Genomic DNA, 26,941 nt, shown 5'->3' on the forward strand with positions numbered 1-26,941 from the left:
TTAGAGATGCAGGATGCTAGAGATCACCTAGTCTGGCCACTTGATTTTACAGATCAGGAGATTAAACCCTAAAATGTGAAGTAACTTATCCAAGATCACAAATAGTAAGGTGAAGCTCAGGAGTCAACAAAATCATAGATTTTTTTTCTTTTTTTCTTTCTTTTTAGTGAGGCAATTGGGGTTAAATGACTTGCCCAGGGTCACACAGCTAGTAAGTGTTAAGTGTCTGAGGCCGGATTTGAACTCAGGTACTCCTGACTCCAGGGCTGGTGCTCTATCCACTGCACCATCTAGCTGCCCCCAAATCATAGATTTTTAATTAGAAGAGACCCCAGTGGCCTATGCCTGAAAAAGAATGTGCTTTGTAACATATCTGATAAGTGGTCATCTAGTCTTTGCCCTGAGATCCCTACTGGGAAGAACCCACTATTTCCTGAGGCAGCGCCTTCCATTATGAGACAGAACTAATCATCAGGAAATGATTCCTGCCATCAAGTTCAAATTTGCTACTTCACAACTTCTTTTTGTGTATGTGTTTGGTGGGGCGGGGGGCAATGAGGGTTAAGTGACTTGCCCAGGTTTACACAGCTATTAAGTGTCAACTGTCATAGGTCAAATTTGAACTCGGGTCCTCCTGAATCCAGGGCCGGTGCTTTATCCACTGCACCACTTAGCTGCCCCTACTTCACAACTTCTACCCATTTCTCCTTTGTCCAACCGTGGGGCAAACAAACTGATCCCTCTTCTGGATGATAGCTCTTCAAATACACAATGATAGGATAACTGTTATATCTCCCCTAAATCTTCTCTAAGCCAAGCATTCCCAGATTTTCACTATCATGGTTGCCTCTAAGTGCTCTTGAGTTTATCAATGTTTTTCTCAAAATGTGGTGCTCTGAACTGAGTACAATATGGTCTGGCTAAGGCAGAGTACAGTGGGAATATTGTCTCCTTATTTCTAGAAGTTAATTTAGCCTAAGACAGCTTTGGGGCAGCTATGTGGCACCATGGATAGAGAGCCAGGCCTGGAGTCAAGAAGATTCCTCTTCCTGAGTTCAAATCCAGCCTCAGATACTTCCTAGTTGTGTGACCCTGGGCAAGTCACTTCACTCTGTTTGCCTCAGTGTCCTCATCTGTAAAATGGGCTGGAGAAGGCAATGGCAAACGACTCCAGTATCTTTACCAAGAAAACCCCAAATGGGGTCACAAAGAGTCAGACATAATTGAAATGACTGAACAACAACAAAGTCAGCTTTAGCTTCCTTTACTCACATGCTTGTCTCTAATTGAATTTGCAGTCCTAGATCTTTTTAAAATTACCTAGCCATGCCTCTTTTTACTGGTGAAACTGATTTTTTTGAATCCATATTGTAAAAATTTACATTTGTCACTATCAAATTTAATCTTTTTTTTTTTTTTTGCGGGGCAATGGGGGTTAAGTGACTTGCCCAGGGTCACACAGCTAGTGTCTGAGGCCGGATTTGAACTCAGGTACTCCTGAATCCAGGGCCGGTGCTTTATCCACTGGACCACCTAGCCGCCCCTCAAATTTAATCTTATTGGACTTGGTCCAATATTCTAACCCATGAGTAGGCAGATGTTGGATTGAGGGTCATATCCAGCTTACTATTTGTTTTTGGCATGGCCTAAGAGCTAAGAATGTTTGTTGCATTTTAAAATACAATTTTTAAAAATTATTTTGAAATGTAAAAAGAAGTCTTGCCTTGCCTCTCAGGCTGTACAAAATTGTATAGCCCATTTAGGCTACTTTTGACCCAAAGGTCATAGTTTGCCAACCCTTGTTCTAGGCTATCAAGATCTTTTGGGATTTTTCTGTCATCCAATGCTTTTGACACACACATATAGACAGAAAGAGTTTTGTATCCAGGTCCTCTAAGTCTAAATCCAGGGGTATTTCTTCTGGACCATAGTGGAGATGAGGCTCAATCCCTGCTTCCTCTGGTTGGGCACTAACATGGATAGTTTCAACAAGGATAAGTCAGAGGTTCTCTTCTCTTCCATGCTTTTTCCTGACATAAAACAGAGATCAGCCTAAAATTTTTGCCAGTTCTTCCCTTGACATCCCAGATATCTGAAGTCTGGGATTATGTGACCTGGCATCCTACCCTTACATAACTTTGTATGTAGACATTAAAAACAAGAATATATTCTCATACATAATGAATGGAGTCAGTGGGTTATGTAAGAGTCAGTGTGGCAAATAAGGTTAGTAATAAACTATTAGGAGGTTAAATCCAGGAAGTCTTCCTAGAAGGGATGAGATTTAAATTGTCCTTCAATGAAAAAAAACATGCCAAAGGTTCCTAAAACCAACCACTCCCTTTTTGGGAGTTACGTTTCCTGTTTTTAGCCCAGGTTCCTGAATTAAGAACACTTTGGTGGGTGGAAGGAGCCAAATTCCTAGAATATGCATACAGAATAATGTGTTTGCTTATTAAACACCTGAGAATGTGTGACAGGTTGGGAATTTCTGATTATTGAGTACATGGGTGGGGAGACATTAACTAACAAGATCATAGAATTTCTAGCTGGAAGGCATCTTAGACATTGTCCAACTCCCATAGTCTAGGATTGTCTTGGATAGGTCTCCAGACAGTAAACTAACCCTTGCATAAGGGCTCCTAGTGAATAACATAACCTAATAAAGGAGCCCACCTCATTGCTGGACAGTTCCAGTGAGAAAGTTTTTCTAATATTTCTAATATTGAAATAAAATCTGCCCCTTTGCAATGTCTACTTATTGGATTTCTCTTTCCTCTTTGGAAAGTATATGGAATAAAATATAAATAACTTCATTGTAAGAATAAAATATGTTATATAATAATAGTTCTTCAGCTATTTTAAGACAGATACCATATGTCCCTCCGATAAGTAGTGGTAAGTCCTGGTGAGGAAACTAAACTCCCTGTTACAAGTGGATAGAGTATTGGGCCTGGAGTTGGGAAGACCCGAATTCAAATCTGGTCTTAGATGACCATAGACAAGTCATTTAAACTCTATTGCCTCAGTTTTGCCAACTATAAAAATCTAGAGTAATAATAGTACCAGTCTCCCAAGATGGTTGTGAGGATCAAATGAGATAATTTTTGTAAAGCACTTAGCACAGTGCATGGAGATTAGCACATACTTGTTTCCTTCCTTCCTTCCTTCCTTCCTAGTTATTTCAGTTTTTTCTTGTGTGTTGTGGTCTCCAGATCTCTCACCATCCTGGCCCATTTCCTTCAGAGACACTCTTGGCCATCATATTCAGATATAACATAGACTAGGGCTATTTCTATATTATTACAACATTTCTATATTAGAATAATATTTCTATATTATATACAATATATCAAATATTAAAAGTACATATATGTATATATATAAAATCTCTATTTCTATATAGCACAATTCTCATAATCCCAGACTATTTCAGCAATTTGAAATACACACACACATATACACACACATGCTTTTACACACTTACACACTCACGCACATACATTCATATATATGTATATGTAAATCATGTACCATAAAGACCAGAAGATTAATATTAAGGACTATAAATAGAACTATGTTTCTACTACTCATAGGTTTTTCCTTTTAATAGGTTAAATTTACCTTAGTACCAGCATTGCCCTAATGCTCTTTAGTTTCCTTTCTTTACTTTTTTCCTTTGCCTGCCTATTACTTCTCCAGCTCATTTTACAGATTGAGGAATCCAGGCAAACAGGGATAAGTGACTTGCCTGGGGTCACACAGCTAGTAAGTGTCTGAGGCCAGATTTGAACTCAGGAAGAGGAGTCTTCCTGACTCCAGGCCCAGCACTCTATCCACTGCACCACCCAGCTGTCCAAAGATAGTCTAATGGAACTATACTAGACACCTTTTGGGTGACACCCCACCATTAATAAATATTTTTTTGGAATTCTAACAGTTGTGGATCCACCTATTAGTTTAATCACCCAACCTCCATTTCACCATCTTACCTGAAAGAATATTATGAAGGTCTATGAAATACTTTGTTGAAATTAAGCTATATCATATCTATAATGCTCCACTGATTTTAGTACTTAGGGGATCTATGACTTTAATGATATGGGTATACCCTTCATAGAGGCAGATCTCAAGCCTCTTCTTCTTAGTAGTCAGTTTCATCAGTTACTTTGCCAGGAAAAAAAAAATGTATCACTTGGTTGTCAACCTTCTGGTGCTGAACATCTCCAAACTTAGCTGGGCCCACCTATAGGACAGAAAGCATATAGTCTACTACCAAACCCATCCTTGAAGCCTTTCCAGTTTGGTAGGATCTACCAAGTTTCTGCTCTGCATCATAATGAGGTAATAGGCTAGGATTTTAGTGGGGCACCAATTTATTAACCTTGCCCCCCAAATTAATTTAATTAAATTAATTGATTTGTTTTTGGTGAACCCATGTTGACACCTGTGACCAATTCAGTTTTTTATAAAAACTCATATTCTCTTCCATCTTCAAGAATCTTATTAGAGGTCAGTGCCAAACTTACTTGTATGTACTTTCTGGGCACCAATTCTTTTCTCCTTTTAACAATTAGTACAGAACTTAACTACTTTCAGTCTTCTAACATCACTCCAATTCTCCATGATGCCTCAAAAATTACAGATAGTTCCTTCAGCACACTAAGGCATAAAATTGTCTGAACCCTAAGCCTTAAATTCCTTTAGAGTTGAGTATATTTTATAATCCTTCCCATTCCAGATTTAAGCCTTTTTATGGTGTTTCTTATGTCCATCATGGGACAGAAGAAGTTCATTTTCCCTGCTAGAGAAGATGGAAACAAATTAGAAGTTAGGTGATTTTTCCCTCTTCCCTGTCACTGTTAATATTTTATCTTTCCCCCCCCAAGGAGTAAGTACTTCCCTTGCTAGTTTTTATTTAAGACAGCTTTTGTCATCCAACAAGTATTTATTAAGTACCTACTATGTGTCAGGCACTGTACTAAGTGCTCAGGATACAAATAAGGGGAGAAAATTTTTTTTCTCTCAAGAACCTTCTCCTTTCCCTCCCTTTCCTTTAGCTTTTGTGTTTGCCTCAATTCATTTTGGAGTTTAGGTCAGTGATAGGTCACTCCATTCCCATCTCTCATATCAACATTTATTTTCTCATGCATTTCCATGTATATTTGGCTACTTTCTTGTGTTAGCTTATTTTCCCCCATCAAAAAGAATATTGCCCTGAATCCAAGAGCCGTTTCTTCAATTAGACCCAGACCTTTCTGAGCATTTAGCCTTGCCACTGAATCTCATGAGTAAATGTATGAGTGAAGGCTGTGTTTAAAAAATAAAAATAAAAAACCAACAGTGGAATGAAAGGCATGGTAGAAAGGGATGGGTTGCTTTCATAAAAGTGGGTGGATTTCAGAAAGCAAACTAATAACTTCCATTTATATAGTCCCTGAAGGTCTATAAAATGCTTTCTCCATAACAACTCTGTGAGATACATATTGCAAGTATTATTCTCATTTTACAGAGATCATGAGACTTCAGAGAGAGGTTAGGGATCGTACAGCTAGTAAGTGTTAGAGTTGGAACTTGAACTAAGTCTATTGATTCCAAGACCAGTATTTTTACTGGTTAGATCTATCATTTGCCACTTTCATTCACTCTTCAAAGAAGTGGGATTTTTATATGATTTATCATTGAACTTTAGAGCTGGGTGGGACTTCAGTGGTCATCTAGGTTGGCTTCCTTTTATAAACGTTTCTGACAGGTGTCCTTAACTCAGAGTAAGAAGGCTCAGTGATAAGGAAGAGCTTGACTATCATTGAAAATCATAGGATTTGCAAGGCCTTTTAAAAGTCTATCTTTGAGGGACAGCTAGGTTGCACAGTGGATAAAGCACCAGCCTTGGATTCAGGAGGACCTGAGTTCAAATCTGACTTCAGACACTTGACACTTGCTAGCTGTGTGACCCTGGGCAAATCACTTAACCCTCATTGCCCCACCAAAAAAAAAGTCTATCTTGGAGGACCATGATCCATCTAAACATATCACAGTCTCGCTCAACCCATCTATCTATTCATTAGTATATGGGTCATTGAAGGGTGAGTTTTTAGCCACAGAAAATTTTTTCCCATGTTAATATCACCAGCAATCCATCCCAGACAAAGTTTTTATACTGTCATCCTTGTCAACCCCAAATGTCTTTTACTAGGCATCTGGGTGTGTGGCACTTTGCAGGCCTGTACAAAGCCAGGTACACAGAGAAGCCAAACTCTAATATAGAAACATTGACAGAGAGGACAATTCTGACCATGCATTAAATGCATACATAAACAATCCAGGTGCTTCTATTAAGTATTAGTCAGACTAAATGGTGCACTGAATGGGAAACTGAGGGAAGTGGAACATAGGTCCTTGAAAGCTGGAAATATAATTCTTGTTTGAAAATAATCATTTTGTATTGATATATTTTTATTTTTACATCACCACCATTTCTGAATATTTTCCTTCATCCTCTTCCTCCCCATCCAGATATCCCTTATAACAAAGAATTAAAAAGAAAGAAGAAAATGAAGCAATTCAGCAAAACTAGCCAACAAATCCCCTGAGTCTGACAATGTTCCACACTCTAGTCTGCAACCACTGGAAAGAAGGGAGGGGAGGGGGCAGCTAGGTAGTGCAGTGGATAGAGCTCCAGCCCTGGAGACAGGAGGCCCTGAATTCAATTCTGGCCTCACACTTAATTTTTACTAGCTCTGTGACCCTGGGCAAGTCACTTAACCCCAGTTGCCTTGCACAAAAAAAAAAAGGCATGGGGGAGGGAGGCAGGCACTTTCATTCATTCTTCAAAGAAATGGGATTTTATTTTATGTAATATTCTGTCATTGAGTTTTAGGTCTGGATGGGACTTTAGAGGCCACATTTACATTTCTTGTTAAGAAAGAATCTTTTTATATTTGCTAGCCCCCTATGATACACCAAGGGCCTCATCTAGGCCAAGTAGACAGCACCTTCAATACATAGCTTCAGAGTTTCCTTTTAATTATCTAGTTTTCCTCCCTGATAAAACAGCCCATCCTAATTATTTTAAACTGCTTTCTGCTGGAGAGTTTTGAGGTGTTTTAGTTCCTAGGAATTCATTTTTTCTAATAATGGACAAGAGACACTTCATTATGGTCTAATACTCTAAATAATGTTCCTCTTGCCTTCATGTATATTCTGTTAAAGACTTTTTGGGAAGTTTTGCTTGGCACATTAATTCTGATGTAACATATTGACTGGTGCTGGGTTTTTTAGGTCCTGAGGCAGACTGGTGTAGTCCTGTGTTGACCCTTTATTGTTTATCTCCCTTACAACATTATAATTATGAGAATGGTGGACCTGATTTCCTATACAAATATTGACATAGTATCTTTGTAATTAGGAGATGGGCTATTACATAAATATTATCTATCCACTACAACTATTTTTGCATAGCTTTGCAATATAGTCTGTATTAACTTCCCCCTTCCTGATTTCGGGGTCTTTTATAAATGCGACTTGTGCTATCTGGGTCTTATCGTGGCTTCTCCTCATTTCTCTGGCTTTCTACTGCTTCTCAGACTGGTTCTTTCCCTCTTCTGACACTTGTGAAGTCAGTGAAGTCAATTTTACTGGGCCACAAATGCACATCCTCTCATCTGCCAGTTTTCTCACTCTTCCCAGTGACCCATGAGTTTTTAGAGCCAGTTGGGCAGCTGGGTGATACAATAGATAAAGAGAACTGGGCTTGGAATCAGGAAGACTCATCTTCATAAGTTCATATCTTACTTTATATACTTACTAGCTGTGTGACCCTGGGCAAGTCACTTAACCCTGTTTACCTTAGTTCCTTATCTGTAAAATGAGCTGGTAAAGGAAAGGGCAAGACACTTCAGTATCTTTGCCAAGAAAACCTCGAGTCGGGTCATAAAGAGTTGGGCATGACTGAAATGACTGAGCAACAACAACTTTAGAGCCAGGTAGCCAGAGACTTTTTCCATAGTCATTGTTCAGCATTTTTGTGTATCATGGTATTTCGTCTAGGAGAGTGGGGAGGGAAGGGAAAAGGAGAAGGAAGGAGGGACAGAGAGACTGAGAGAATTTATTAAATGCTTATACTATGCTATGGGCTGGGGTTATAAATATAAGCAATCAATATAGCCCCTCCCCTCAAGAAGCTTATATCCTAATGAAGAAAGACAACCCATAAATGGAAACTGGAGGGGATGGGAGAGCAGTATATTGAAAGTGAAATGGAAAGAGTAGTGTGGTGGATGTGAGTTCACACTGTCTTATGAAAGGCAATTGTTAAATTTGCAGTACAAACATTTACATCTCAGAAATTGGCAAATGCTACAGATCAGGCCTTGATTTATTGTCTTATTGATTGTGATGAAGGAATTTTAATAATGCAGATTCAATTCAAAATTATGCCATGTGTATTTTTTTCCCAGAGTTAGCTATTAAATATTTATCAGCACACTGATGCATGGAATCTTGGACCCCAGCAAGATAGGGCAGAAGCTCACCTATCAAAGCTGAAGGGCCCAGTGACAGAACCCAAGTTGCTGGTGGGGAGGAGAAGGTGTAGGTGATGGTCTGAGTAGAAAAGACATGGTTAATGCCCTGGAGATGAGGGCCCTAGGAGATAAAGGCAAAAATGTACCTAACTGAGTTAAGGGACCTGGGACAGAGTCCAAAGTTACAGTGGGGAAGAAGTGAGGTGCTGTAAGCAGAGAAAGCATAAGAATAAAATCTTGGACCAGTAAAGAAGAAAAGCCTGGGAGATATGTTGAGGGGGGTGGGGGTGGGGGGAGGGATTTAATAGCTGTCCTAAAGTATCTGAAGAACTGTCATGTAAAAGAGGGATTAAATTTGTTTTGCTTAATCCCAGAGGGCAGAAGTAGGGGCAATGGTTAGAAGGCTCAGAGAGGCAGATTTGGCCTTGATATTCAAGAAAAAACTTCCTAAAATTTAGAGCCAAAGAGTATCCTATCATGGGAGATTTTCAAGCAAGAGATTAGATGACCACTTCATATGGATGTGATAGATAGAATTCCTGATCTGAAGTCCTTTCACAGCTCTGGGATTCTGGGATTCCATGGGTGAAATTAGAACAAAACAAATCTGTCCAGCCATTGGGGTTAATGCCATGTCTTCCTCCTTCTTCCCTTTCAGCTATATAGGAGACTGCGAGATCAGTGTGGAGCTACAAAAAATGCCTGCTGGGGTGAATGGTGTACAGGTAGATATTTTCTTGGGGGACAAGGGAGGGAGTAAGAGAAGAAGGAAGGGAGCAGAGGAGGACTCAAGTTAAAGATGAGAAAGAATTTGGTTATATAGAGATATAAAACTCATGTGCTGTGGTTATTCTGGGTTTGGAAGACAGATTTTCAAAGTCCAACTTGGTGAGGAAATATTCACATTTGTTGAGGTCTGTTAAATTCCTAGTTTTTTTTTAAATCTTTTAAAAGTCTGCTTATAGGAGAAGTGTCCATTGCCTGTAGAGCTAGTAGAGGAGAATCCTCTTGGAAGGGAAATGACGGGAGATTAGTTAGAAAGGAAGGAGAATGCATGAACATCCAATACTAGGAGTGAAGGAAACTTGCGAAAGCATACACCCCCATCTCAAGAATCAATGGGTTAAAAAGCAGAGGATAGTTTTGCAATGGTTCTGACCTATGTCAAGTTCCAAGCTGAGGCTGAGGCTGCTGTCCTGGGCTATCAGGATCCAGGGAAGAACATGGGAATCAGAAGTAGAGAGGAGAATGGGAGAGGAGTAGATGTGACTTGATAACATTTCTACACCGTCCTTTCACTTGATAGCTTCATGGGACTTGGTGTCGACATTCACATCCATTCATGGATCAAGTACATAGGATAGGGGGCAAATGGCCTTAGAAGAGTCTTTATGTAGTGAGAGAAAAGCAAGAATTATGATGGTATAAGACTTGTAGATCCAGAGATAGAGGATACAAATGGCTAAGTTTGCAGAGGATGATGGGTGAAGGCTGGAGATTGTCTGGGGATGGCCTAAGGTGAGGGGCCAGGTCCCAGGTCTTCAACTTCACTAGAGGTTTGTTTTTCATGTCTCATAGTTACAGGGTACCCTTCGTGTGATCCTTGAGCCTCTCCTTTTCGATAAGCCATTTATAGGAGCTGTGACCATATTTTTCCTTCAAAAGCCTGTAAGTCTGGGGTTGGAGAGCAGGGTGGGGTGGAGTGTGAATGGATAACTGAACAGTGGGAAGGGACATCACTGTTGTCCTCAAAATGCCACATTTGTTGAGTACCTACTCTGTCCTAGACCTTGTAGCAAACAAAAAGGATAATTACATTCATATCTGGATCTTTATTTCCTCACTGCTAAAATGAAGGGATCGGATAAATGAATGAACAAAGCAAGATATTCCCTGATCTCAAGGAGCTCACACTCTGATTGGAAAAGCTCACACTTAAAAGAAAGCTAAGCTGTAGGGCAGAGGAAAGGGTCCCTGAGTCCTAAGAGTACATCACTAGTGTTAATTGCAAGGCCCAGAGGTCCTTAGGATAAATCAGTGGTTAAGATGACACTGCTGTGACACTGCAAAGCATAGAGGAAAGGGCCAATGGTAAGGCCTGGAGGTCCTCCATTTCATCAGCACAAATGGAGTTGTTGGTTCCCATCTCCACTGAGCCCTGTGAAGAGTCAAGCAGCCAGCCCAAAAGAGGGAAGCAAGAGCCTAGGTTTCCCTCAGTGACAGCAGTTTTCCTACCACCTGGTGGGAAAATGCAGAAGTTTATGCTCAAAGCACATTTACAGTATCCATTCTGGATACCACCTTGTAAGCAAGACATTGACAAGCTCAGGTTGGTCCAGAGGAGGGCAGTCAGAACAGTTATGAGTCTTATAGTCACAAAAGACTAGAATTATTTGAAGGAGCTGGGCATAATTAGCCTGGAAAAAAAGAAGACTTAAAGGGAATGTGACCTTAGAATGGATGTTATGTGATAGAGATGGTAAACATTGTATATTGCTGTAGGGGGCAGAATTAGGACTACTGTAGGTGTAGATAAGTTAAAGTAAAGCAGATATCAACATAAGGGATAAAATCATAATAGTGATGTCCAAAATAGAACATTCTTCTTGGGAACTGGCTTCTTAAGCAGTAAAAATTTTCAAACAGAGACGTTATGGGCACTTGTCCAAGATACAGTAGGATTCATATATTAGGTATCAAATGTAAAGCACTTAGCACAGTATCTTGCACATAGTAGGTGCTATATAAATTCTAGCTATACATTATTGTCATTTTAGAATTGGACAGGTCCTTTCCAACTCTTGGATTCCATTACTCTAGGTATGACATGGTTCTTGTCCTTGAAGGCCTTATAAAACTAAAGAAAGTGGATCATGTTCAATTTGTCCTCTCCGGTACTTTTGGAAGGGAGCAGGGAGATTACGAGTCTGATACTAGAGGATTAAACTCAGGACATAGAGGATAGGAAAAGAGTAGTAGGGAAGAAATATGGTGTGGGCCTAGGAAACTTTTGACCTTGAATGTCACAGGATATTGAATGGGCCCTCCTGCTTTTGGTAAGGTGGCAAGTGGAAACGTGGTTCCCCTCCATCAGCTCAGTTGATGAAGTCTCAGAATGTAGTCACTCCCTTTTAAACATCTACTGAGTCACCAGCAATTCCTGCTCAGCAGCCAATAAGGGGACTGTTTCATCATCTCAAAGTGCCAGGCCCCTTTAGTAGTAAGTGACACGTGGTCTGAATCAGGGAAGGCGTTTGTTATCTCTGATCTGTCCCAGTGATGAGTCACACATCTGGTCAGCTACAAGCTGGAGGGCCACTTTCTGCAGGTGTCAATGCCTGTTACATGCATGTCGGAAAGTTCTAAGTTTCTCTATCATGGGATGTATTGCTAATGAAGCAGTCCCTCATGTTTTAAAGTATTGTTCTCACACCTCCACCCTTTTAACATCTACCTTTTCCTGTGTGGGGGAGAGAGACAGCATCAGACAAGAGCTAGGCTGGTTGACTCTACTTTCTATATAAGATAAAGCTGTCCAGGAGGGGATATCTATAGGAAGTGAATGATCAAGGCAGAGAATAGCCAGGAGAAAAGACTCATAGGAGTAGGAAATGATTATTCTTGCCCATCCCCAAGAGAAACAAGAGGAGTAAAAGACAAAGTAGGTTTACAGAGTGGGGAGGAAATGAAAGACATTGGCTTCATATGATAAACCTTGAGTGCAAACATAGCAACTCATTCTCCACCACATGACATGACTGCACCCTTTATGGAAAGGGAATGAATGAAAAACACACCTTTGAAGTGTCTTCTGTGTGCCATGCACCATGCTAACTAAGCACTGGGGATACAAATACGTCACTACTTAATCTTCGGTATCTACTCCCTTCCCTCCCCACATACATTTAACATTGAGACTCTCCATGTAAGGTCTGTTCTTTAGGACTAGGGGTCTAGCTTGGCAGATTAGTTTTAGCTTTGGTGTTCTGCCTCTTTCCATGCTGGTTTGTTTTGTAATATTTCCCTCAGCTCATTGAATAGTCTTCTCTCTTCTTCATTCTCTAATGTGTCTGGTTTCTCCTCTGGTCTTCTGCAGCACCTGCAGATAAACTGGACTGGCCTGATGAACCTCCTCGATGCTCCAGGTATCAAGTAAGTGCTGGTGTCCTCTCAGAGAATTACTTTTTCCAGGGCCAGGAGGAAGCAATGAAGTCAATTCTGCAGCCACACAATAGCTGTCACCACTCAGCCTAGTTGTGCGAAGTCATTCTCTACTCCCCCTCAATCCCCACCTTATATTCTCCCTTGTGCCAACTTTCCACATTATAGTGATATGCAAATCTGGCCCCCTTGGGTCAAGTCCAGCTGTTGGCTCTATAGCATCTTGATATTTTCTCTCCAAGTCAACATTGACTGCCCTGGTCCTGCCCCTGGAGGGAATAGGTTGTCTGGCTAGTTCTCACAGACATCTTCCCACAGTTCTACTCAGCTCCACTCATAGGGAGCAGGATTGGAGTATCATAGAACCACAGATAGACTGCCGGGTCTGCAGTAAGGAGGACCTGAGTTCAAATCTGGCCTCAGACACTTACTAACTGTGTGATCCTGAGCAAGTCACTCAATGCTGTTTGCCTCAGTTTCCTCATCTGCAAAACGAGCTGGAGAAAGAAATGACAAACCACTCCAATACTATTGTCAAGAAAACCCGAAATGGGATCACAAAGAGTCAGACATGACTGAAACTACTGAACAGCAGCAGAACCATAGAATGATAGATTTAGAATTGGATGAGACTTTCTTGGTTATTGAGTCCTACCCTCTCATTCTGAAGATTAAGAAATGGAAACAAAGAGAGATTAAGTGGCTTGCCTAGAGTTACCCAGCTAGTAAATATCTGAGGGAGGATTCAGAAAAACATTTTCCTAACCCTAAATCCAGCATTTCATCCACTACCTCACACTGTCTTCTTTTTCTTTCTTTCTTTCTTCCTTCCTTTCTTTCTTTCTTTCTTTCTTTCTTTCTTTCTTTCTTTCTTTCTTTCTTTCTTTCTTTCTTTCTTTCTTTCTTTCTTTCTTGCACGGGGCAATGAGGGTTAAGTGACTTGTCCAGGGTCACAGCTAGTGATAAGTGTCTGAGGCCAGATTTGAACTCAGGTCCTCCTGAATCCAGGTTATCCACTGCGCCATCTAGCTGCCCCCCCTCACACTGTCTTAAAGTTCAACTTGGGCTCTTGCTTACTGAAACTCCCTTTGAGTACTTTTAGTTGGAAATAAAGAACTTTGTAAAAGAAACTTCTTGGATTCAAACAGGAAGCAATATGACATAGTGGGGAAAAGCACAGGATTTAGTGTCAGAATTCAAGTTCAAGTCAGTGAGCATTTATTAACCACCTACTGTGTGCCAACACTGTACAAAGCACTGAGCTCCAATCCCAGCTTTGTATTCTTATCTGTAAAATGAAGGACCTGGATGAGATGATCCTTAAACTTGTTGCCAACCCTCTATATAACCCTCTGATTTCTTGAGGTTACAGCTCTTAAAATAAGGAGGGAGAGGGGGTAGCTAGGTGGCGCAGTAGATAGAGCACCGGCCCTGGAGTCAGGAGTACCTGAGTTCAAATCTGGCCTCAGACACTTAACACTTACTAGCTGTGTGACCCTGGGCAAGTCACTTAACCCCAATTACCTCACTAAAAAAAAAAATAATAAGGAGGGAGAGCTCTCATCTTCAGTGTCCTAAAAGAGGGCTGCTTGATCAGATCTTTGGAGGTCACTTCTGCCTCTAATTCTGTGATTGATTTTTTGAGGTTGAGAAAAGTCAGGGTGAAGCCTCAGCCCCAGTTCCCTTTTTTCTTCATATGAGAGAGATAAATGCAATAACCCCCCTCCAACACCCCATCACCACTCAAAAGTCAGTCCTGAGCTCCCACTGTGTAAGCAGTATGATATCAGATACCATGAAGAGATACAGAGAAAGGAGGAAACATGGGCCCTGCCCTCGAGGAGTTCCATGTCTAACAGGAGAGATGTTGTCCCTGCCCTCAGCCATAGCTTACTCACCATAAATATATGTAAGGACACAAGGGATGAAACTGCAGAGTGGGGTTGGTAGGGTAGAAGAGAGAGAGAGATACTAGAGTGATGGCATCCCTAGGAGTCTGCCAGTATAGAAAATCCCAACTGAATCGCTGCTACCCTCAGACTCCCTTGGTAGTTAAATATTTACTGCTTTATAGCAGCTGAATAACCACTTAATATAAACATGCCTCTCTGTGAAATACAGGTTGGACCAGAACAGGTTGGAATTTGCTTACCCAGTGCTAGCTCCAGATTCCAGCCTTCCCTTGGGCTGGTTCCCTGCTGTGGCTGAGGAAGTACCTTGTTGGTCAGTGAGAATAAGAGGGATGCAGGTCCTCATTGACTTTTTTAAAATTTTTAACTTTTGTGGGACAATGAGGGTTAATTGACTTGCCCAAGGTCACACAGTAGTGTCAAGTGTCTGAGGCTGGATTTGAACTCAGGTCCTCCTGAATCCAAGGCCAGTGCTTTATCCACTGAGCCACCTTGCTGGCCCCTTCCTCATTGACTTTTTAACTTTTTTAATCCATGTGAAAACCTGCCTTGCTGGGAAATCAAGCATTGTAGACAGCTTATCTTCTGAACCACAATTCATGGTGACCAATACCATTTCTTCTTGGGCTGAGCAACTCTACCCTATAACTCATATGACAGGGCAGGTCCTGAATGCCAATCTGTTTCTTCAGAGATCCTGTTCTAGGGTCAACACCCCTCATAAGCCTGTCTCTGTGCCCTGATTTGTTCAATTCTGCCCTGTGATTTCCTGGATGTTACCTCCTGACCAATGTGCTCTATGGAGTTTAATGGGGTGAGGTTGGGCAAGGGGAGGATTAGAGGAGATGGTGATAGATGCTTGTTTAATGAAGTGAGAAATGTCCCTTCCTCCTTACTCTTTCAGTGAGAATCAGCAGGGATAGTTGAGGTAGGAGGAGACCCAGGGTTACCTGCTTTATAGAGAGTTATGAGTTGAAAGATGCGAATGAGAATGCCAAGCCATATTCATGGAGGGGAAATGTACCTAGCATTAGAGCAGGATCTTATAGGGAGTTTGGGTCTGGAGAAAAGAAAGAAAGCAAAGCCGTTTGGGTACTGTATTGGCTCCTGACTCTGCCCTTCCAAATTGCCATCCTTCTTTCTACTATAATCTTCCACCCCCCCAAAAAATAAAAACAACCCCAAACACTTATTAGGTCCCTTCTCTAAATTCTTCAGTCTACTTTGCCTGGTGCAGTGGGGAAAATGCTGGATTTGAACCTGGGTTTGAATACTAGCTTTCATTGCCTGAGTGATCCTAGGCAAGTCATTTGTCTTCTCTGGGCCTCAGTTTCCTCACGTGTAAAATAAAAGAATTGGACTAAATGCCTCAGAGGTCCCTTCCAATCCTAATTTCGTGCCCGGCATCTAAATCCTTTAGCCATATTACCCTCAGGGCTGAGGGTATAACTGAGTTGTAGCAAAGTTCTGAGCCCTCTAAATTTAACCTTGCTCCTAGAGCTTACCCTGATGATTAACTACTATGTGTGCACATGTGCAGGAATACATATTTGCATGCATTGTGGACATATCATTGAAAACATGAATATATGTATACACCATGCCAAGGACCTCCATAATCCCTATTCGTTCCCCTACTGTCCTTGGGCATGAATCAGACCAAATTTGAGGGAGGGAGGATGGTTAGAATTGGATGATACCTTTAAGGTGATTAAATCCAACCCCTTCGTTTTTCAAGTTAGGAAACTGAAGCCCACCTGGTAAGGTTAAATTACTTGCCAGGGGTCACATGACTAGTAAGTATGAAGGCATGTGGGATGATAAAGGAATTTTTTTCAAGGCATCTGTCTTAATATTGAATTTCTCCCTAAAACTACTTCAAGTTGCTTTTTCTACTATCTCTTATATAACATTCATGTTCTTAATAAGAGTCATTACAAATATATATAGTTCATTATCTATATTAGGGAAAATCAAAGAAGCAAATTGGAAAAATTCAAAACACTTATATTTCACTTTGAAAATTAATCTGATGGGGGGACAGCTAGGTGGCACAGTGGATAGAGCACCAGCCCTGGAATCAGGAAGACCTGAGTTCAAATCTGGTCTCAGACACTTGACACTTACTACTAGCTGTGTGACCTTGGGCAAGTCACTTAACCCTCATTGCACAACCAAAAAAAAAATAAAGAAAATTAATCTGATGCCATGCATGCCTATAATCCCAGCTACCCAGGAGGCTGAGGCTAGGAAATCTTTTGAGTTCAAGAGTTCTGAGCTGTAGTGAGCTATGTCATTTAGGTATCTGGACTAAGTTCAGCATTAATATTATGAGCCTCTAGGAGCAAGGGGCCATGAGGTCACCTGAGGAGGAGCCAACCAGCCCAGGTAGAGGGGGAAGGAAGCAGGTTAAAATCTCCCATTCTAATTAAGAGTGGGATAGGCCTTTAAGTAGAATCTACATTTTCAGCTCAAATGAGATAGAGAGAACCAGTCTTTACTTTTTTAAGAGAAGAGAGAAAAAACGGAAAGAAAAAGAAGACAGGAAAGAGGAGAAGAAAAAAATTAACCCTGCCTTGAGTACACACATCCTTAGATATATAATCTTTCCCCTTGTGCCCTGATGTCCTCTTTTGTCTGGTCCTGTTGATTGGATAGCTGGCTGAGGTCACAGGGCACCATGGATAATCCACAATTGCAGAGAACTTCAAAATGGTTTTATAATCATGACAGGAATGATTGTATTTGTTTGTGATTCAGAGGTCCAGAGGGTGTGTGGTGTTGAAGTAAAATATATCACCTGAGATGGGCATGACCATCCCCATCACAGCTTATGTTCCTATTGCCCTCAGTGAAGTGTCGGACAGCATGTTTGAAGACCTCATCGCTGCACACCTTGTGCTGCCAAACAGAGTGACGGTCCCTGTGAAGAAAGGGCTGGACATAACCAACCTGCGGTTCCCGCTACCCTGCGTGAGTGCCCAAATTCAGGCCTTTACAGAGAAAGGGGAAGGAGAAATAAGACCAGGTTTGGCACAGGGTTGTGAGCACAGTGGGTATTCAGACCATGGTGTAGTCTAGGTTGGTGTTAGGGGAAGTTGGACATGGTCTCTCCACATGTAAATTGGGAAGATTCCCTTTTTTGTTCCTGCCTTCATCCAAGAAATGTTACAATCTATAGAAGACAATGGAGGAGAAAAGCTCCTTTGCAAGGAAGTACTCTTTTCTTTTTACAATTTTATTGATATCTTTTGTTCTCATATCACCTTTATTCCCACATATATCCCTCCATTCTCTACTACCTAGAGAGCCATCTACTATAACGAAACATGGATGAAAAGAAAACAAAAAGCAGCAGTGCAAAACTAACCAAACTCATCAGCTGCATCTAATAGTGTGTGTGGTGTTCCATATCCATAGGCCCCCACTTCTGCCAACAGTGGAAGGAGATGGGTTTTCTCCTCGCTTCTTTTTGAGGCTAAGCTTGATCACTACAATGACAGAATTCAGTTTTACTTCTTTTACATTGTTGTGGTTATCTATGTGGTTTTGTTTTGTTTTTAGTGAGGCAGTTGGGGTTAAGTGACTTGCCCAGGGTCACACAGCTAGTAAGTGTTAAGTGTCTGAGGCCAGATTTGAACTCAGGTACTCCTGACTCCAGGACTGGTGCTCTATCCACTGTGCCATCTAGCTGCCCCTATCTATGTGGTTTTCCTGGTTCTGCTTCTTTCATTTTGTATCAGTCAGTTCATCCCATGCTTCTATGGATTAGAAGTTATCCTTTAACCTAGAGGACTTTTTAATTACATGGCCAGAGAGAGGCCTTACTTTGTGTAGTCATATGGTGGTGTCCAGTCATTTTAAGTCGTGTCCTGCTCTTCATGACCCAATTTGGGGTTTTCTTGGCAAGGATACTGGAATAGTTTGCCATTTCCTTCTCCAGCTCATTTTACAGATAAGGAAACTGAGACAAACCAGGTGAAATGACTTGCTTAGGGTCATATAGCTAGTAAGTATCTGAGGCTAGATGTGAACTCCCATCTTCCTGACTTTAGGTCAGGTGTTCTATCTACTGTGCCACCTCACTGCTCCCTTGTATAGTCCTATTAGTATGTAAACATCCTTTTCTGGCCCCTCTGATCTACTAGCACACAGACCTGGGAAGAGAATCTAGTGGCTTCTCAGTGAGGGGACTATCTGGTTCACTACCTGGTCAGATTTTACTAAGTGAGAAGCATAGCATACCTGGGCAAGAAAAGGAATGAGGAAATATCTCACTGAGCCTTAAATTCAATCTCATCTTTCTTCTCTTTGTCCACTGTACCTCCTTGTTAGGAAGTTATGAGCTCTGATACTTGGAGCTAATTAACCATCTTAACACAGCATCAGATTTACTTTCGTTAGTTCAGCTCAGGTCTTCTCATTCAATACCTATTCCTTGGCAAATATATCTCTTAATCTCCCTTGCTACTCTAAAGCTGATGTTTATTTATTTCAATACTTATTTACCTTCTCTCAGTCTTGATAGCTGCTTATTTGTCCTTCTCAGGGAATTTCCTTCTTCTGGTGTCTGGATTCTTATTGGATGGCCTTCTTGTTTATACCATCTGCCTCCTTGCCAAAAATGTGTGCATTGAATGTTCATGTCTGGCCAACATTTTGCCTACTTTAAACATTTTATTGAGTTGTTTTTCCCTCCCCTAAGTTCTCCCAGGTCTAAAGCTCAAGGATGTGGTGACATAATGGAAAAAGCTCTAGACTTGTCAGAAGATCTGGCTTTAAATCCTGCCATTTGCTGGCTATCTTGCTCTGTAAAAGTAATATCACCTTTCTGGATCTCAGTTTCCTTATTAGTGAATGAAGGAATTGAACTTCCAACTTGAATATTTCTTGAATATTTGTGAACATGGTTGAAGTTGGAATTCAGGGCCACCTAGGTGAGATGCAGTCCCTAAATTGAAAGGGAGGCTTGGTCCAGCTGCTTTAGAAAAGGATTTGTTTGTGACCTCCTAAACTAAGAAGATCATCCAATCAGATTCACTTAAGCCGGAGAAATTCAACAGTTATCAGCATACAACTGATTATTTAAACATCATAATACTATTGTTTGTTATCTAGTGTAACAGACATCAAAAGAAAATTGACAACTTAAAAAAACTTGAGGAATTTTTTAATCAACAGATTTAAACTAAAACTTCCAGTTTACAATTCTAACAATTGAGCTGATAGTTCAATTCCTTAGTATTCTTGAGATGATCGTTATGGGTTTAATGTCTATATATATACTGTAGAAAAAATTAATTATTAATAACTATATCTAACCTGGAAAATTATATATAACTGTACTTATGAAAAATTATAATTATATGAAAAATGATAAGTTTAGAGAAATTATAATTGGGCCATAAGTACTGCCACGGTCGCCATTCAAATGTTAGATATTTTTGACTTGATTAACTTAATTTGGGGGGGCCTAATCTGACTGGAGGACTAATCTTTCTGAGTGGAGGACTAAACTGGGGACTTTTAACTATTTGGCTATCTGACTTCGTTAATTTAATGTGGGCCGTTTATAAAGTTCCACCACACTGCTCCCAAACTGATAGACTAAAGATTAAGAAGGCTCTTAACTATTTATGAGATACTATTTCAAATTAGGAATACAGGGAAATAAAGTGTACAACCTGACTGCTTTCCTGCGGTCTCTTTCCACTGCATCTCTTTCCCACCTGCTGCGCCTTGAACTTCTTGAATACAATAAGGGCCTTAGACGCCTCAGGCCACATTACACTTTCCCTGGTTTGTAGTAAGGCTTGTAACCTTGTCAGACCCGTCTCTCCTTTTCCTAACCAAACTCTGCTCCGTCCTTGTCCGCGCTCCCCTCTAGTCTTTCTAGTCCATCCTCTAGTCATCCCCTCTCCTTAATCTTGTCTCTCTATCTAGTCCGTCCTCTCCTCTAGTCAGCCTCTATCTCCTCCTAGTCTATCTAGTCCCTCCTCCCCCCCCCCAGTCCCCCCTCCTGGTCTATATATACCTTTTCTTCTCTCCACTCAAATCTGGGGGCTTCCTTCGCCTCCATGGACCAAGCTAATCCGCCAGCCAGAGCTGCAGCTGGTGGGGGGGGGGGGGGTGCACTCCCCCTTCACGTGCCTCAGCACAGGATATCTTTCAGATAGCTCCGCTCAGGTCGGAGGGAGCTGGGGGCTTTTTTTTTCCCCCCAGCTGTTTGACATGGGGTCTTGTATGGCCCACGGGGCTTTTTCGCTCAGCTAAAGCTGAAAAGGAGGGGGAGAGACCCTGAGAGCCTAAGGCTTTCTAATCTCAGCCTAAAGGTAGGGTCCCCAAATCAAAATAAATTTCCACAATACTCATTTATGTAAATCTTTTAAAATATACATATTTAGGGGGCAGCTAGGTGGTACAGTGGATAAAGCTCCGGCCTTGGATTCAGGAGTTCCTGAGTTCAAATCCGGCCTCAGACACTTGACACTTACTAGCTGTGTGACCCTGGGCAAGTCACTTAACCCTCATTGCCCCGCCAAAAATATATATATATATATATATATATATATATATTTAGTATTTTATGTTTTCCCAATTGCATGTAAAAAACAATTTTTAACATGCAGTTTTTAAATTTGAGTTCCAAATTCTTTCCCTTCCTGCCTTCCCTCCCCCCAGATTGAGAAGGCAAGAATTAATAATTAAGAAACAAGTTAAAATGTATAAAGTCCAATATAGTGTTGCAAATTATTATCCCACTAACAATGGGAAATCATTTCAGGCAGCTAAGTGACACAGAGGATAGAGTATCAAGTCTGGAGACAGGAAGACTCATCTTCCTGAGTTCAAATCTGACCTCAGACACTTACTAGCCGCATGACCCTGGACAAAGTCACTTAGCTCTGTTTGCCTTAGTTCCTCATCTGTAAAATGAGCTGAAGAAGGAAATAACAAACCACTCCGGTATCTCTGCTAAGAAAACCCCAGATGGGGTCATGAAGAGTTGGACTCAACTGGAATGATTGAACAACAATAACAAATTTCCCACTGCATTGTCCATCCTACCTATCTCAGCAATGATTCTCATTCATCTGTGACATGCCATACTCAATCATGCATTATATGAGCAGTGACCTCACTGCATTCGGTTCAAAATCACAAGTATGGAAGAGGACAATATAACCCTAATTGGACAATAACGTCCCTCCCTTCCTGAACTGAAATCCACCTCTATGTTTTTATGTACACCTTCACAGCCTCAAATAAGTTTTACCATGCCTGTCATTTTTTAGTTAAATTTCATTTTTTTCAATCAGCAAAAATTGTTGTTCTTTCCTCCCACCCACTCACCCCAGTTGGGAAAGAAAGAAAAATAAAATTTCCATTACAAACATGTTTTTGTTGAGCAAAACAAATGATCACTTGTCATGTTTCCTTGTGGATAGAGGGCCAGCCATGGATACATGATTTATTCTGCCTTTTTCCTGACAAAGACATTGTTGTTGTTGTCCTTCGTTCTCGAAGAGGACCATGACATCAGGGCGATGTCATGACTCACAGTGAACTGGATAAGTGAGGCAGGATTGTGCAAAGTCACCAACCTCATTCTCTCCTCCAGAGCCATCTGAGTCCAATGGTAAGATGTACATCAGGATGACTGGAGATGGCCACAGAATGTTTAAGGCAATTAGGGTTAAGTTATTTGCCCAGGGTCACACAACTAGTAAGCGTCTGGGGTAAGATTTAGACTTGGGTCCTCTCGACTACAAGGCCAGTGCTCTATCCACTGAGCCACCTAGCTGCCCCCAGCCTTCCCTACAAGGAAAAAAACCCAGGTTCTATCCTGTTTTTGACATTTGCTATGTTACCATAGGCAAGATATTCCAAACCAATTAGGAATATTTTTAAAAGATTATATCCTTGGACCCAGTGAAAAGTGCTCTTTAATGTTGCTGTGTTTAGCCACTTTGATAAAAATTTCCCTTTATTTAAAATGAAAAATAGTAAAGGCCATAGTTCTGATTTATATCTTAAAAGACTGTTCTCTTTGGAACCATGTGACTGAAGCATCACTGCCACCTCATAATAGTTTACCCTAACTGTAGGCAAAAATATCCAGGAAGAAATAAACCACCACTAGGATTTTGTTAAAGTCATGAAGGCAATACTGCAGTGGAATGTGGTTTATAATAAAGGTTTTCTCCTAACTAAATCAGCCTTTTGATACTGCTTCTTTAACATACTTCCATTCGGCAGGACAAGTAAGGAAACATAAATAGTATTGGCTGATTTTAAAAGAAATCGAGTCTGGGGCATCTAGGTGGTGCACTGGATAAAGCACCAACCCTGGATTCAGGAGGACCTGAGTTCAAATCTGACCTCAGACACTTGACACTTACTAGCTGTGTGACCCTGGGCAAGTGACAACCCCAATTGCCTCACCAAAAAAAAAGAAAGAAAGAAATCGAGTCAGTTGGTTAGAAAAATGTTGGGGGTGGATGGGAATGGGTAGTCAGGGCTATTACTAGCCAAACAATCCACTCAGTGGGGTTTCCTTCACTCAAGGAGTAGACATTCTGCCTGAAAGTAGGCCTCCACATTCCTTGCAGTCATTGTTATTACTAGAGTGGTCAGGGAATGTTTCATGAAAGAGATGGAAATTGATTTAAATAAAAAAATATTCATTTGGCATCTTCTATTCATAATGCATTGAATCTGAGCTGCATCTTGGACAGGAAGTGTTTAGATAACTGTAGAGAATGGGGAAAAGATATATAATTGCACATAAATAATCTATATCAAATTGCTTATTGTTTTAGGAAGAAAGGAGGGGAGGAAGGGAGGGCTAAAAGTAATTTTTTAAAAAATGGAACAAGGTAAAAACCTTGGCCATACCATGTAATGGCATCAGTAATGATAGCTAACATGTATATAGAATTTTGAGACTAACAAAAAACTTAATATGTGTTATTTGATTTGATGGGTACCCAGGTGGTACAATGGATAAAGTGCTGAGCCTGGAGTCAGGAAAACTCATCTCCTTGAGTTCAAAACCAGCCTCAGACACGTACTAGCTGTGTGACCCTGGGCAAGTCACTTAACCAGGTTTGCTCTAGTTCCTCATCTGTAAAATGAGCTGGAGAAGAAAATGGTAAACCACTCCAAGATCTTTGCCAAGAAAACCCCAAATGGGGTCAGGAAGAGTTGGACATAACTGAAAAATGACTGAACAAGATTTGATTTGATGCTTACAACAACCCTGTGAACTAGGTACTATAAGTATTAACCCTCTTTTGCAGATGGAGAAAACGAAGTCTTTCTCAGATTAAGTAATTGATTTATGGACACCTAGCTACTAAATATCCCAGGCAGAATTTGACCCTGTGCAGCCAGTGCTACATAGTTCTTTTCACTGTAACAAATTGCATCTTACTATCCCTTTCTATCTTTTACTACTTACATTTGGATTAGAATCTCACTGACGTGGTCAGGAAACATCCTAGGCATTTGAGATTTAGGGAGGTGTTTTATCTTATTAACAATCAGTTTGGAGGCAGCTAGGTGGCACAGTGGATAAAGCACTGGCCTTGGATTCAGGAGGACCTGAGTTCAAATCCAGCCTCAGACACTTGACACTTAACTAGCTGTGTGACCCTGGGTAAGTCACTTAACCCTCATTGCCCAGCAAAAAGCAAAACAAACAAAAAAATCAGTTTGGGGCAGCTAGGTAGAGCAGTGGATAAAGCACTAGCCCCAGATTCAGGAGGACCTGAGTTCAAATTTGATCTCAGACACTTGACACTTACTAGCTGTGTGACCCTGGGCAAGTCACTTAACCTCATTGCCCTGCAAAAAAAAGAAAAAAAAAGAAAAGACATAGATATAGATATATATGTATATATTTAAAAAAAAACAGTTTGGATCTGCTAACTTCCTAGTAATTATAGTGCTATCTATACTAAAAAGAAAGTTGGTGGAGGAAATGGGTTTCTTTAGGGAGACTAGTTGAGATTTAGATATGTTGAATTTGAAGTTATTCAAATGGAAATGGCCAGTGGGTTCTGAAATCATAGGAGTATATAATTAGAGGCCATCTGGTCTACCTACTCCCTATACAAAAGAGGAAACTGAGACATAGGTTAAATAACTGGCCTGTAATCCTCTTGTGTGAATCAGCTTTCCAAGAAAGCAAATATTAAGAGAAAAGAACAGAGAACTAAAGATTGAACTTTGGAGTATATACAGTTAGGGGTCTGGAAGAGAAAGACTGGCAGCAAAGGAGTCAGAGTGGAAGGAAAGCTAGAAGAACATTATGTCATAGAGAAGAGTAGAGGAAGAGCTTTAAAGAAGAGAGAGTGGTCAGCAGTGTAAAATGAGAAAACAAAAGAGTAGTTTTCATAGTGTGGTTGGTATGGACAATATAGTTGGTAGACATTTGTTGTTGTTCAGTCATTTCAGTTATTTCAGACTCTTTATGAACCCATTTGAGGTTTTCTTGGCAAAGATAAAGGAGTGGTTTGCCATTTCCTTCTCCAGCTCATTTTAGGAAACTGAGGCAAATAGGGTTAAGTGACTTGCCCAAGGTCACACAGTCAGTATCAGAGCTTAGGAAGATGAGTCTTTCTAACTTCAAGCTGGACACTGTACCACCTGACTGCCCCAGTATACAATATTCATTTCAAAAGTTTGGTAGTAAAGAGATGGAGAGGAACTACTTAGTAACTGAAGTGTATAACTAACATATAGATTTTTTTTTTCAAATGGGGAGACCTATGAATGCTTGAAGGCAGACGGGAGGGGCCAAAGGACTAATAATACCTGTGTTTTAGGGATACAAATTTGCATGTGTGTTCTACCATAAGAGGAAAAATTCAGACCACCTCCATGGATCAGACTGTATGCTACAGGGAGACCATTGTAGATTCTCTCCTAAAGCTCCCTTGGAGGGTGCCAGAAGTCATACAGCAGATATAATTCATCCCCATGGTTCTCAAAAGGATCTGTAAACCAATATGTGCTGTTCAAAACAGGAAGGGGCTAGGATATTGTTTGGTGTTAGACTGACTTCCTTCTTTACATTATGGTCTTTGGCTTAAGGTAGCCCAGAGATACATGGAGAAATGGGAGTCTGGTAGCCAAGTAATCTTTAGAGAAACTGAGCTCTGAGAGAGCTTTGCAGAATTTATTGTCTACTAAACACAAGGAATGATATTTGACCTTTAGAAGATCAAAATATAATCTTTTTGTTTCATTTTTCAGTCATGTCTGATTATTGACCACATTTGGGGTTTTCTTGGCAAAGATACTTGAGTGGTTTTCCATTTCCTTCTCCAGATCACTTTACAGAAGAGAAAATTGAGGCAAACAGGATTAGGTGACTTACCCAGGGATACACAGTGTCTGAGACCAGATTTTAACTCATCAAGATATCTTCCTCACCCTATCCATTCTACTATATCCATTGCACTACCTAACTGCCCCAAAATACAAATATGGAATATATAATCATGGTGTCATGTACTATTAGAGCTGGAAAGTTTTATAGTGATGATCTAGTTTAATCTCTTCATTTTATAAGTGAGGAAATTGAGGCCTAGCAACCTAAATTATTTGACTGCTATGTGATGTCTTAAGTGTTGAATAAGTTAAATAAGAGTTGGAATAAATTTAAAATCCTGAAAAATGCCCCCACATAACAGGAGAGGTTTGCAAGAGGTGCTGGGAGGGAAGTATTTTATCCACCTGCAGATATTTGAGAATTATTATTGAAATTATTATTATATTATATTATTATTGAATTATTGACTAAAGAAATAGTGATAATATTTAAGGGTTTTCATAAGAATCAAATGCTGGGAGATACTTCCTAACTGCTTTGTTTTTAGAAACTTTCTGTCAACTTCATGTGGGGGCGGTGTTTTTCAGGGAGTTATCAGAGTTCGCTTGTTGGAGGCCAAGAAACTAGAACGAAAGGACGGGTTCCTGGGATTGAAAGGCAAGTCAGATCCGTATGCCCTGGTGACCATTGGCCTCCAACATTTCCGGAGCAAGACTGTGTACAGGAACTTGAACCCTACCTGGAATGAAGTTTTTGAGGTAAGGTTATCCTCAGAATCTCACCCTCTAATCTAACTCTTTAATCTTCTAGGTTTGACTGTCTTTCTGGCTCTCTGTGTCTTTTTGCCTCTCATAGGACAATCTTACTGTATATTCCATGGGAATACCTAGCCATTAGAAAAATTGTGGGTACAGTTTGCTTAAGATCCTTCCTTTCTCTCTCCCCATTCCATGTTCTTGATGCCCTTGTGTGATCCCCTATCCAATGGTGATGATGATAATAGT

General features: G+C 40.6%; 1 protein-coding gene across 1 annotated transcript in view; it reads left to right on the forward strand.

Annotated features, from left to right (window-relative positions):
- Positions 1–26,941, forward strand: part of ESYT3 (extended synaptotagmin 3) — a 91,076-nt gene that overhangs the window by 32,203 nt on the left and 31,932 nt on the right. Inside the window, exons 5-9 of the mRNA XM_043997675.1 lie at positions 9,184–9,250; positions 10,104–10,193; positions 12,622–12,677; positions 17,449–17,569; positions 26,525–26,695. Of these exons, the coding sequence (XP_043853610.1) occupies positions 9,184–9,250; positions 10,104–10,193; positions 12,622–12,677; positions 17,449–17,569; positions 26,525–26,695 (505 nt within the window). The remainder of the gene's footprint in view (positions 1–9,183; positions 9,251–10,103; positions 10,194–12,621; positions 12,678–17,448; positions 17,570–26,524; positions 26,696–26,941) is intronic.

Source organism: Dromiciops gliroides, chromosome 3 (assembly GCF_019393635.1).
Source record: "Dromiciops gliroides isolate mDroGli1 chromosome 3, mDroGli1.pri, whole genome shotgun sequence".
NCBI lineage: Eukaryota > Metazoa > Chordata > Mammalia > Microbiotheria > Microbiotheriidae > Dromiciops > Dromiciops gliroides.